Source organism: Gracilinanus agilis, chromosome 1 (genome assembly GCF_016433145.1).
Source record: "Gracilinanus agilis isolate LMUSP501 chromosome 1, AgileGrace, whole genome shotgun sequence".
Lineage (NCBI taxonomy): Eukaryota > Metazoa > Chordata > Mammalia > Didelphimorphia > Didelphidae > Gracilinanus > Gracilinanus agilis.
Window position 1 is genome coordinate 282,451,413 of NC_058130.1, and position 14,579 is coordinate 282,465,991.

Genomic DNA, 14,579 nt, shown 5'->3' on the forward strand with positions numbered 1-14,579 from the left:
GAGAAATAAGAAACTGGAAGAAATTTTAAATGGATATTTTGCTCTCTTTTCTATAACAAATATACCTATGTAAATGAAGAAGAAAGTACTATAGGAATACCTTCAATGTCTCTTATCATCCTTTATATCAGAGAATAATGGTCTACTGGAAAGCACTGGAAATTTCTAGGCACAGAAATAATAATATTCAGAAATAAAAAATAAAGAAAACAATTCTTACCTTGTAACCTGAGTTTTTGTACTAAAGTCAAGAGATCTCATTGAGCGTAAAACTTCTAAGCAGCCCAAATACTGAAGAAGGAAAAAAATAAACATAAATGGCAAGCATTGAAAATTAAAAGGAAAAAGAAAAATGCATGAACAAAATCATGGCAATTGAGTGATTATATAGATTACTTAAATATTTTAATCATTTTCCCTTTATTATGAAGCTTTTCTTTTTTATAGCTCATAACATTTCTTTTTAATTTTTTTTCAGTTCAGTTGTTCAATTGTTCAGTCATGTCCAACTTTTCAGTTGGACCCATTTGAGGTTTTCTTGGCAAAGATATTTAAAGTAGTATCTTTCAATTTCCTTCTCCAGCTCATTTTATAACTGAGAAAACTGAGGCAGCAGAGCTATGAGAGTTATTCAGGGTCACATAGGCAATAAGTGTCTGAGGTCAGATTTGAACTAAGGCAAATGAGTACTTTTAACTCCAGGCCCAGTACTCTATTCACATCACCACCTAGCTACCCCTTTTTTCCAATTAATAAGTATTTATTTTCATTATCTTTTCTTCCCCCACTGGGAAAAAAAAAGGAAAGCAAAAATCCTTGTAACAAACATGCATAGTTAAGCAAAACTTTCACATTGGCTATGTATCAATGATTGTCTCTATTCCATACAAAATGTGTATCTTCTATCTTGAGTCATTCATCTGTCTCAGGAGATGGGTATTATACTTTATTACTTTCTTGGAATCATCATTGATTGTTATGTTGAACAGAATTTTTTATTGTTAATCTTTAAATTTGATTTGTTTAAAATGATACTCTTACAAGAGTACAAATTATTTTGTAAATTATTCTCTTAATTCTACTTGTTCCACTCTATCTCAGTTCATGTAAGTCTCGCCAGGCTTCTCTCAAACTAGTCCTTTCACCACTTTTAAGGCAAATTTTAAAAAATTTGTAAATATTTATTAAATAATAAAAATAGCTCTATAGATACAAAGCTAAACTATTGATTTTAATTCCCTTCCCCCACTAGAATACGAAGTAGTAAAAATGGGCAAGAGGATTATGTCTTCTATGTTTTGGGGGAATATGTTTATTAATTTGGTTTATACCTTTGAAATAAATACTTTGTAAAAGTGAATCTAACTGTTCATAGCTAAATGAAACTGGAGTGTACTTCTACAAATGAGGAAATATTTTTGTTTGGTCTTTACCGTTTTCATTTTGAGCTCCATCATTACTATACCTCATTTATGAAATCTATCCCCAGTGTAAAGAATAATACTGGGAAACAATTCTCTGAGTCAAACTGACTATATCATAAGAGCTATAAATCCCCAAATGAGGATCTCTAGACATTCCCAGCATGACATAAGACCCTGAACCCATTTGTTAACCTGCATGCAATAGTCAGATTACAAACTCCTCCCAAAAAGGGAAACTTCTCCCAAAAAGGGAAACTTCTCAACTGAATATTTCTTCTCAAGGGGCAACCAGAATTTAATCTTCAAGAAGATGACATTTTTTTCTTATCTTCTTATGAAGGCAGATTACATAGCACCCTGTTCCATGGTGAAAATAGTTTGCTAAGGTTATTATTCTATAGTTTCATATCATATGAGATTATAATGCAATAAAAATAGTTATGAGTAAGAATACATGGGGCAAACCAAAAACTAATTGGATATTAAATAATATGATTCTCCAAAATAAGTTAGCGAAATAACAAATCACAGAACCAATTAATAATTTCATTGAAGACAATGACAATAATGAGAATTCTTACCAAAACCTATGGAATGCAGCCAAAGCAGTTCTAAGGGGAAATTTTATATCACTGAGTGCATATATTAAAAAATTACAGAGGGCAGAGATTAATGAATGGGCATGCAACTTAAAAAACTAGAAAATAAAATGAACAAATTAAAAATCCCCAGATGAAAACTAAATTAGAAATACTAAAAATCAAAGGAGAAATTAACAAAATTGAAAGTAAAAGAATTATGAATTAATAAATAAGACTAGAAGCTGGTATTTTGAAAAAGAACAGATAAAATAGACAAAGTACTGGTAAATCTAATTTTAAAAAAAGGAAAGAAGAAAATCAAATTAACAGTATCAAAGATGAAAAGGGAGACCTCACCTCTAATGAGAGGGAAATTAAGGCAATCATTAAAAACTATTTTGCCCAATTATATGGCAATAAATATAGCAATTTAGGTGATGTAGATGAATATTTACAAAAATATAAATTGCCTAGATAAACAGCAGACAAAATAGAATACTTAAATAATCCCATCTCAGAGAAAGAAATTGAACAAGCCATCAAAGAACTCCCTAAGAAAAAATCACCAGGGCCTAATGGATTCACAAGTAAATTCTATCAAACATTCAAAGAACAACTAATCCCAATACTATACAAATTATTTGACATAATAAGCAAAGAAGGAGTCCTACTAAATTCCTTTTATGACACAAATATGGTACTGATTCCAAAGCCAGGTAGATCAAAAACAGAGAAAGAAAACTATAAACCAATCACCCTAATGAACATAGATGCAAAAATCTTAAATAGAATACTAACAAAAAGACTCCAGCAAATGATCAAGAAGGTTATCCATCATGATCAGGTGGGATTTATACCAGGAATGCAAGGATGGTTCAACATTAGGAAAACCATCCACATATTTGAACATATCAACAAACTAAAAAACAAAAATCAATAAATGCTGAAAAATCTCAATAGATGCTAAAAAAACCTTTGACAAAATACAACACCCATTCCTATTGAAAACACTAGAAAGTATAGGAATAGAAGGACCTTTCCTAAAAATAATAAACACTGTGTCATTTGGAATCATCATAAGCCCTGGGAGACTACAACTCCCAGGACTCTCTCTGCTACAACTTCCCCTGACAACTCCCACTTCCTTTGTGGGAGGTGTCAGAGAAATAAAAGAAAAAGGTTGGCACCTTTTTTCTCTTTCTACCCTGGAGCCTCTCTACCCTGAACTCTCACTAGGTCTCTCTACTTTGGAGCATCTGCTCTCCAGCCAGGAGGCTCTCAGATCCTGAGCTCTCTCTCAGCACCTTTTTCCCTTTCTATCTACCTCCTAGTTTTTCCTAGACCTTCCCTTTTCTCATTTAAATAAAACTTAGCTATTCTAAACACTAAAGTTGCTCTCAGATCTTTTATTTGAGCCCCTGAAGGGCTCTGGTCAATTTCCCACTGCAGGGGCTGGGGAACACTACCTTCCTTTCTCTTCCTTTACCTTCCTCTCTCCTTTCTCCCATTCCTAAAAATCCTCCTACCTTCATCCCTTCACCCCCTCACAACAGTATATATCTAAAACCATCAATAAGTATAATATGCAATGGGGATAAATTAGAAGCCTCCCCAATAAGATCAGGAGTGAAACAAGGATGCCCGTTATCACCTCTATTATTTAACATTGTACTAGAAACACTAGCAGTAGCAATTAGAGAAGAAAAAGAAATTTAAGGTATCAAAATAGGCAATGAGGAGACTAAGCTATCACTCTTTGCAGATGATATGATGGTCTACTTAAAAAATCCTAGAGAATCAACTAAGAAGCTGGTAGAAATAATCAACAACTTTAGCAGAGTTGCAAGATACAAAATAAATGCACATAAATCATCAGCATTTCTATATATTTCCAACACATCATAGCAGCAAGAGGTAGAAAGAGAAACACCATTTAAAATCACCTAAGATGATATAAAATACTTAGGAATCTATCTACCAAAACAAACACAGGAATTATATGAACACAACTACAAAACATTTCCAAACAATTAAAACTAGATCTAAACAATTGGAAAAACATTGATTGCTCATGGGTAGGATGAGCTAACATAATAAAAATGAACATTCTACGCAAATTAATTTACTTATTTAGTGCCATACCTATCAAACTACCAAGAAACTTTTTTTACAGAATTAGAAAAAAACTATAACAAAGTTCATTTGGAAGAACAAAAGGTTAAGAATATCAAGGGAAATAGCGAAAAAAAAAATGTTAAGGAAAGTGGCCTGCAGTACCAGATATTAAACTGTACTATAAAGCAGCGGTCATCAAAATGGTATGGTACTGGCTAAGAGACAGAAGGGAGGATCAGTGGAATAGACTTGGGGTAAGTGACATCAGCAAGACAGTGTATGATAAACCCAAAGAGCCCAAATTTTGGGACAAAATCCACCCTTTGACAAAATTGCTGGGAAAATTGGAAAACAATATGGGAGAGATTAGGTTTAGATCAACATCTCACACCCTACACCAATATAAATTCAGAGTAGATGAATGACTTGAATATAAAGAAGGAAACTATAAGAAAATTAAGTGAACACAGAATAGTATACTTGTCAGATCTCTGGGAAAGGAAAGATTTTAAAACCAAGCAAGAGTTAGAAAAAATTACAAAATGTAAAATAAATAATTTTGATTATATTAAATTAAAAAGTTCTTGTATGAACAAGAACAATGCAAGTAAAATCAGAAGGGAAACAACAAACTGGGAAAAAGTATTTATAACAAAAAACTCTGACAGACACATAATTACTCAAATATACAAGGAGCTAAATCAATTGTACAAAAAATCAAGCCATTCTCCAATCAATAAATGGGCAAGGGACATGAATAGACAATTTTCAGATAAAGAAATCAAAAGTATCAATAAGCATCTGAGAAAGTGTTCTAAATCTCTAATAATTAGAGAAATGCATATTGCCTCACACCTAGCAGATTGGCTAAAATGACAGCAGTGGAGAGTAATGAATGTTGGAAGGGATGTGGCAAAATTGGGACATTAATGCATTGCTGATGGAGTTGTGAATTGATCCAACCATTCTGGATGGCAATTTGGAACTATGCCCAAAGAGCGCTAAAAGAATGCCTACCCTTTGATCCAGCCATACTATTGCTGGATTTGTACCCCGAAGAGATCATAGGGAAAAAAGATATGCACAAAAATATTTATAGCTGTGCTCTTTGTGGTGGCAAAAAACTGGAAAACAAGAGTAGGCCCTTCAATTGGGGAATGGCTAAACTAATTGTGGTATATGCTGGTGATTGCAGTGAAACATGTCAGCCCTGCAAAGACTTGCTGCAGAGATTTTCTGACAGTTCATAGGGTTTGGAATCTTGAGGAGAAGTCAGTTGACCTGGGAGCAGGGCAAAATAGAGAAGAACACCAGTCAGCTTTTGAATCAGTAGTCGTACCTGAAGTGTTGAAGGGAACACAATCTAACTATCATACATTCCCGGATACTACTGAGGGAAAAAACTTCTGATTTGAAGCTTGACAGTTCTTTAAATAGCAGAGTGGACAGTGAATCAGATTTCTGATTCCATTTCTGGAAGCCCTTAGAGAAAGCCAACATGAAATTTGCATAAATGACAATGACTTACAAGCTCTCAGTGAGAGAATGCTCTTTAAGCCTGCTTTCTGGATTCCTGATTCTAAACTGAACTTGCCAAATGGTGCTATAGGAAGTTTGAGTTTAGACACAAAAGACCATACACAACACAGAATCAATGATGAGTGTACACAAAATACTAAGGATTCTTTATTACCCCTAGTGCCAGTGAAGTCCAATGACAGTGGAGAACCATGAGTTACCCTAGAAATCAGGGAGGTACACTATGAGGGACTACTGGACACTGGTGCAACTTGTTCCGTGTTATACCAGGCACCTGAAGGATGTCAATTTCAAGGCAGTTTAAGAGTAAGAGGAGCTTCTGGGGTATCACAACAAGTCTCGAAGCTAAAAGTTAAAATGCTAAAATTTGGACCTCTAATTCTTAAACACACCTTCCTATTGATGCCATCATGTCCTTCAAACCTCGTGGGACGAGATTTCTTATGAAAATTGGCTGCCACCATTCAATGTCAACAGGATGGATAAATTTATTTACACCTACCCAAGAGATCTCTAAAACACCATCCCATTTTATTTTTAGACCCATGTAGTGAGGAACCATCATACCAATCAACTAATAACATCTATGAGATTCCAGATGATATTCCAGATTACGTGTGGGATAAAAATTCAATTGAGGTGGGCAGGATATTGTCAGCGGAACCAGTAAAGACAGAGGTAAAAGAAGGTTTACCTCCAAGAATTCCTCAGTTCAGACTTAGCCAAGAAGCGATAGAAGGAGTGAAACCCATCATAGAGAGTTTATTAAAACAGGGTATATTATCCAAATAATTCTAATTTCTACGAGTGCAATCAAAATTAAAGGAAAGGATCCTTGGTTCCATGTCACCCACATCAAGCCATCAAAAGACATGCCCCAACAACAACCAAAAGACCCAGAATCTATACAGCACAAAGATCAACTAGCACCAACTGATCAAATAATTCCTCAGAAAGTCCACAATCTATACATGAGACCACAGAACCAGAGCAGCAATCAGAACAACAATCAGAGCGTGAATCAGAACCAGAATTAGACCAAGAGCCAGTAAACAATCAGCTATTACACCAAATTTTATACCCAAATGATTATCCCAATCCCAATCACTGAGAACAATCATTTGTAAATAATTATGACAATGAAAAAGAATCAATGAAAGAAGAAGAATTTGATTTATAATCAATACCGGATCTAGAAACTGATGTCGAAGAATAAATGAAAGCACAAAGACTTAATCATGAACTCTTGTTACCTGTAATCATCTTTATTAAACCAAAAAGAAAAAAGGAAGGAAGAAAAATTATTCACATTTGATTGACATTTGAACTTTGTTCCTGACCCAATTCAATCACACTAGAACATCAGCACAAGTGCAAGATGACAAGCACGGGTGCATCAAACATCTCAAGTGCAAGTTGATAAGTGTGGGATAACATCAAACTACACAAGTGAGGCGTTGCTGACTTCGCAGATCTTCACAAAGACAGCAAACCTGAGAACTACAAAGACATCCGTAACCAAATGCATCAGTTGTAAGAAGAACATCCACACTGTGAAGAGGAGCATCGAATCAGTGTTGGACACATATATGTGAAGGAGATAACTTACACCCAACAGAATTCTCACTGCACAAAACACTAGATTCCATCCAAGCAGTACATGCACATTGCAAAAGAATTCTGGTGGAGTAAGTATATAACACATCATTACATGGATAAGTCACTAGACAACACATAAAACATTTTCCTGACTTCACATCTACATGTGAAACACAAAAACTTACACTTGAGAAGAGTATGTCTGCCTTAGTATAGATTTTCTCTTACTTTGATTCAGACACATTCTACTCAAATCACCTGACACTTCATGTAAATATGTAATTTTGCTTACTAACCCTTAGCAATAAGTTTACTAACACACAGGGACAGTTTAGTTAGTTTGGTAAGTTAGTACAGGGACAGATTTTTCTAAATTTTCTTTGTAAATATTGTACATAGCATAAGTCTATGGTTTCACAAATAGACTTATAAATAATTATAGTCTTACTTATTCTCACTAACATTTCTAACATAGGCATAAGTGTACTAACCTATTTATACACTAACTTTAGAAAGTGAACTAGAATTTAGAAGCTTAATTTGCAAAATTTTTTCTTAGTAATAATTTTCTTGTTAGTTCATAAAATTAGATAGAAACAATAGATAGAATTCATTACTTTGTTCTAGTTAGCAAATGTTAGCCTTAAGAATGTTTGTGAATGTTTAAATTTACTTTGTTTTTCCTTTCTGTTGAAAAAATTTTTGCAAACTTAAATCCCCATTCCTTTCCTATGCTTTTACCATAACCCGTCTTAGTTTAGCTTAGTTTGGTTTTAGCATAGTTTAGGAGATAGCAACCTTTTTCTTATTTTGCAAACTTAGTTAGGGATAAATTAGAATTTAGCTTAGAATAAGAGTAGTAATCCCTTAGACTTTAGTAACTACTAAAATGTTGCAAGATGCAAATTTTTAAAAGAGAAAATGGGCAAAATGTAGTGCAACATGTCAGCCCTGCAAAGCCTTGCTGCAGAGATTTTCTGACAGTTGATAGGGTTTGGAATCTTGAGGAAAAGTCAGTTGACCTGGGAGACTCTTGGAGAGTAGAAGGGTCAATCTGAGCTCTTTCTTTGGATTGAAACCTGGCCTATATTCTGCAGCTTTTCTCTTTAAAATTATTAACCTAATTATTTCTTTTGAATCTCCCTAACCTCCCTTATTCCCCATCTTCATTTTTCCTTCCCTGCCTGAATTTCTGTGAGGGTTTTGAAAGGAGGGTAGTTCGGAGTGTTAGTTTTAAACTTGATAGTTTTAAATAGTCAAATAGGGCTTACCCTTGTTACAAATTATTTATTGAATCATTGTATCCAACTTTCCTAACCCCTTTGATTACAAAACCACTTGAGAGCTGAGTTAAGGCAGGTCCTTTCTCAGTTTCACGTTCCTGTCTCCCTCCCCCCGACCTGAAGCTTTCTCTAGGTGGCTGTTAGGGTTACCTTGTATCCTCTATCCTTTCCAATCAACCCTTAAATCAATAAGCCCAGTTTGTCTTTTAATCAAAACCTTTGGCTACTTCATTAGTTGATTGATAAGAGAGGGAAAAGGGAAGAAAGGAATCATATAGTCTCTGAGTCGTGAAGGAGTTGGAGGTGTCCATTTTGGAGGAAGTGAAATCTTATACTTCCTCTGAACTGTTCCTTTGTAAACCTGAGAAACTGACTAGCAGCCCTCTAGTCAGTTTCAAGTCATTCTTGGTTAGCCCTAATCTTTGTCTGTAGAAGTGCCCTTCCTACTTTGAAGGGCGCAGTCTGTTTCCCTTAAGTGTCTCTGTCCCAAGTCTCTGTTCCAGCCTGGGTCTCCCAGGCTGTAGCTGTTTGCCCAAAATATCTCATCCTCTCCCTTGTAACTCTTTATACCTCTGTGTTTATATTCCCTAAACTCAGCCATTCCCTTGCTTCTCCTACCACTTCAATTTACCACCTTTACCATTATACCTTCCTTATTCACTTTACTGCTTTAGGGATTCACAAACCCCTATCCACAGTGCCTTCTCCTCTTTTCCAAACATACCTCTGCCTTAATTCACTTGATTACCTCCAGTCTTTGGTCTCATATCACCCCATTACCTCAGTACCTTATTACATCCCTGCCATATTCCCTTATTATATCCAGCTACTACCCCAAGCCTAATCCTCTTATTACACTGCTAATTTCCCTTATTACATGATAGATACTATTGTGCTCAAAGGAATAATGAACTGGAGGAATTCCATGTGAATTGGAACAACCAGGAAATGATGCAGAGTGAAAGGAGCAGAACCAGGAGAACATTATATACAGAGATTGATACTCTATGGTAAAATCAAATGTAATGGACTTCTGTACTAGCAGCAATGCAATGACCCAGGACAATTCTGAGGGATTTACGGAAAAGAATGCTGCCCCCATTCAGAGGAAGAACTGTGGGAGTAGAAACACAGAAAAAAAAAAAAAACTGCTTGAATACATGGGTTGATGAGGTCACAATTAGAATGTAGACTCTTAATGACCACTCTAGAACAATTATCAATAATATGGAAATAGGTGTTGATTCGATGACACAGGAAGAAACCAGTGGAAATGTGTGTTGGCTACTGGGGGGTGGGGGGTGGAGGTAGTGGAGCGAGAGAGCAGGAGCATGAATCATGTAACCATGGAAAAATTTTTTCTAAAAAAAAAAAAATTCTATAGTTTCAAAGCCAAATTAGATAACATAGCCTCAGGAAGTCTGAATATATTCCAGGGAGCTAAAGGCATACACAAATTCTCCGTAAAGGTATTTTGCAAGGCACACAGGAAATTTCCCTTATTGTCTTATTCATAATATTAATTATTGATTACTGATTCTCATAAACAATTATTTAATGAGTTAATAATTAGAATTATTCTTTACTATTAATTCTACTATCATTACAATTTAGCATTATAAACCTGGGTATCTAATAGGATTATATGCAGAACATATATAAAGCTCTATATAGGCTTAAAACAATTAATATAAACTGATTAAAGTGGCTTAATTAAGTTATCTTTTATACTAGCTTAATACAGATCTGTTTAGTGATATAGGATTCAATTTTATCTCTGATATTTCAGAGATGTGTAACTTTCAGCAACTCATTTAATCTCTGTGAGCTTCAATCAGTCTATAAATATGTAAATTCCTATTATATAACAGGCATTATGTTAAGTTACAGGCATACAAAGAGAGATAAAAAATAGTCCCTATTTTTAAAAGAGCTAATAGTCAAATGAGGGAAGACAACATGCAAACAACTATGTACAAATAGGATTTATACAGGATAAAATTGAAGATAATCAGCAAAGGTAAAGCACTAGCATTAAGAGAGATGAAAAAAGGCTTATGGTAGAAGTCAAATTTTAGCTGGGACTTGATGAAAGGCAGGAGGCAGAGATAAGAAAGGAGAGCATTTCAGGTTTGGGAGACAGTCACATCCCTAAGCAAGGTATCTTGACCCTGTGAATTTCAACCTATTTAAGTAGACTTCATAGGTAAACTAAATCAGGTTATAGATTAAACTACATTTAGAGGATACACAAAGGACTAATGAAAAGGGAAGCTTTACATGTCACCAGGATAACTGTGAAATTAGGAACAAATACAATACTTCCTCTACCTTCTTAGCTGAGGAAATGTTTGAAGACTTAAGTAAATTTTCACATCCTATGGAACAGATTATAACCAATCTAAGCCAGGAGAAATTACCCTGATCCACTTCCTCCAAGGATAAAAAATAATTTAAAAAAAAAAAAAAGGAAATCCGAGATTTAAAAACATGAACTATGGTTCTGGATGAGTCTATTTCAAAAGAAAAGTATCCCTTGGAGAATATTTAGGTTTAGGTCCAAAAGGGAAACACAAGTGATTTTGTCAATGGTGTCTGCCACAAACCACCTGGATAGAAAGAGAAAAAAGGTCAATCACAAGCCTGGCAGAGAGGCATGATATAATAATAATGGCTAACTTTAATTATCCCATGACTTATTTGATTTGCCTTTGTGATAATTCTATCCATTGTAAAGTAACAAACTAAAAAAATTCTATCTTGTATTTGATTCTCACTAACAAAGAGGAGCCTGTTTCTGGGTTGGAAACGATGGGAATTTTGTAGGGAAGAGACCATTCTATCTTAAGAGTTGTGGAAAAGAGAAAAAAATCCAAGCATAGTATGGCATGCACTCTAGATTTTAAGAAAGCAAATTTCAAAGGGTTGAAAAAATAAGTAGAAGACATAGAACAAAAATGATTCTGATGAAGACAGGCCAGGAGTAATAGAAAACATGTAAAATGAATTCTGAAGATCCAAAGGGAACATTCCAGTAAAGAGGGAAACTGGGATTTGTCTGAAGAGGCCAATTAGAATGCATGAGGAAATCACCAATCAAATTTGGTTTCTTTTTTAAAATAATGTTATTTTCCCCCATTAAATATAAAAACTATTTTTAACATTCATTTTTTTGTTCTGAGTTCTAAATTGTCTCCCTTTTTCTGACATTCCTTTCTTCATTCCCTCTCTCTCCTTCTCTCTCACTGAGATGGTAAACAAGCTGATATAGATTTAACATGTATAATCATGCAAAGCATTTTTCATATTAGTCATTTTGTGGAAGATATCTCAAATGAGGGGGTGGGGGAGAAAGAGGAGGAGGAGAAATATTGTAAGTTTTCTTTTTTGGAAGTCAGATTATATTTTTCATCATGAGTCTCTGGGATTGTCTCGGATCACTACATTGCTGAGAATAGGTCATTCACATTTGTTCATCAAGAAATACTGCAGTACAATGCAATGAACTAAGACAAATCCTGCAAGACTTATGACAGAAAATGCTATCCATATTCAGAGGAAGAACTGTTGGAGTCAGATGGATGTGGATCAAAACATACTGTCTTTTACATCAGTGTATTTATGGTTTTATTTTGAGGTTTTGGTTTTGTATGAGTGTGCTCTTACAACAATGACCAATATGGAAGTGTGTTTTACATGATAATAAAAATGAAATTAAAAATAAAAGAAATAATTCTGTCACTGCATATAATGTTCTTATTCTCTTCACTTCACTTTGCATCAGTTCAAGTAAGTCTTCAAATTTGATTTATCACATCAACAAGCAAATACAGCAACAAGCCAAAGTTTATTTTCTAATAGATGAAAACAACATATAAAAGGAAGCAAAAGTGGGGGCAGCTGGGTAGCTCAGTGGATTGAGAGCCAGGCCTAGAGACGGGAGGTCCTAGGTTCAAATTTGGCCTCAGCCACTTCCCAGCTGTGTGACCCTGGGCAAGTCACTTGACCCCCACTGCCTACCCTTACCACTCTTCTGCCTTGAATCCAATACACAGTATTAACTCCAAGACGGAAGGTAAGGGTTTTTAAAAAAAAAAAAAGGAAGCAAAAGTGAGGGAAGTAGAAAGGTATCCATGTGGGGGTATCATGGCAAAGTCTGAAGTGTAAAAAGGAAATTGGAAAAAACCATCTAAAAATGTATATATTTCTATGGACAAGGGAAATGTATCAAAACTACATTTCCCTTGATCCAACATGGTCCAACTGGTTTCCGTTTCCGACGTCTTGACGCAGGGGAGCGCTTAAATCTCGTGGGTTAGGAGGGAGTGGCTCTCTTTTGCCAGTAAGCTCTTCTTTGGCGAGTAGGAACTTGGCTAGGAGGCAGTATGGTGGCGGCAGTTTTGAATGCTTACAAGCGCGTGGTCTAATGATTTTATCTATCAACATGGCTTTAATTAAAATACTAATATATATTATTATACCAGCCTTTATTATTTTTCATATTAACAGAAGAAAGAAGTAGGCCTTTCTACCAAATGGAAATTACAGACAGAACTCACAAATGGGAGAATAAGACTGTAAGGAGGGAAAGAGAAAGCAGCTTGAGACATGGTAGCAAAATTTAGAGTAGTGATTCCCAAAGTGGGCGCCACCACCCCCTGGTGGGTGCTGCAGTGATCCAGAGGAGTGGTGATGGCCACAGGTGCATTTCTCTTTCCTATTAATTGCTTTTAATTTTTTAAAAATTAATTTCCAGGGGGCTAAATAATATTTTTTCTGGAAAGGGGGCAGTAGGCTAAAAAAGTTTGGGAATCACTGGTTTAGAGAGTAAGAATATATTGTCTAGGCCTGTTCGCAAAAATAGATGTTCCAGGAGGATCTCACCAAAGAGGGAAGGAGATCTCAAAGGTATAAGATATTTTAAATGATTTTAAATGGATTTTAAAATAAAGAAGTAGAAAATGGAATAATAACCAAAGAGAATTAATTATAGGAGCATGGTACAGTGCTATAAAAATAGTGTCAGAAATACTCAAACTCTGAATTAGCTAAGGTTGGAAAGGAAAGCTAAAGACAACAAAAGGGCCATATCTGGCTATATTGAGACAAAAAAGGACCAAAAAAGGTGTTAGACTTTGCTTTAGGTGGATGAAATAATAACTGACAAAAGAGATAAAACAGAGATTCTCAATTTTTTTTCTTTTTTTCTTTTTTTTGACTGGACTAAAATTACTAACAGAAAGTAGACACCTATGAAAGAGACAGAGATCATCTAACTGCTACAGATAAATTCTAGTCAATTGACCAGAAGAATTTTAACTTTGGGGTCTAAAAACACAGATAGATCTTATTGCCAAACTAATGTTGCTGAATATTTGAAAGATCATGAAAAACAGAATACATACCACAAGACTGGAGAAGGGCAAATTTTGCCCTGATTTTCAAAAAAGAGAAGGAAACAAACTGAAACTCTAAGCCAAGCTTGACTCTGATTCCTAAAAAAAAAAAAATTAGAATAGATCATTAAAGAGGTGGTTGGCAAATATCTCTAAAGGGAAGGGAAAATTACAAAGAGCCAGCATGATTTCACCAAAAATAAGTCATACTAGGTGATATTTCCGTTTTTTGACAGGCTTACTAAAATAGTAGATGAAGAGAATACTGAATATTGTTTACCTGTGTTTTAGTTAAGCTGAACAAGCCCAGTAAGGTTATAGCCTTAGGAATTAACACTGAAGAATACTAATCCTTAATACACTCACTCAGGAGGAAGAAGTCAGATAGTGAAGCAAAGGAGATGTTTGTTAGAACTAAGCAAATCGACAGGGGAACAAGATGATAGCTATCAACTATAGTCTCATAGAAATAAAAGGGACTTCTGGAGAGAGAGTTTAAAAAAAAAAGAAGGAATTTTAAAAGGGAAATAAAAGAGGAAAGTCTCAACCCAGAGATCCCACTGAAAACCACTCCCTTGGTGAAAATGATATGTGTTTGTAATGAGAGATACCTTAGAATGGATTACATCAGGGGGAAGTTAT

General features: G+C 35.0%; 1 protein-coding gene across 1 annotated transcript in view; it reads right to left on the minus strand.

Annotated features, from left to right (window-relative positions):
- The window catches only part of SHC3 (SHC adaptor protein 3), a 225,722-nt gene that overhangs the window by 153,155 nt on the left and 57,988 nt on the right, over nt 1-14,579 (minus strand). Inside the window, 1 exon segment of the mRNA XM_044657594.1 lies at nt 221-291. Coding sequence (XP_044513529.1) covers nt 221-291 — 71 coding nt within the window.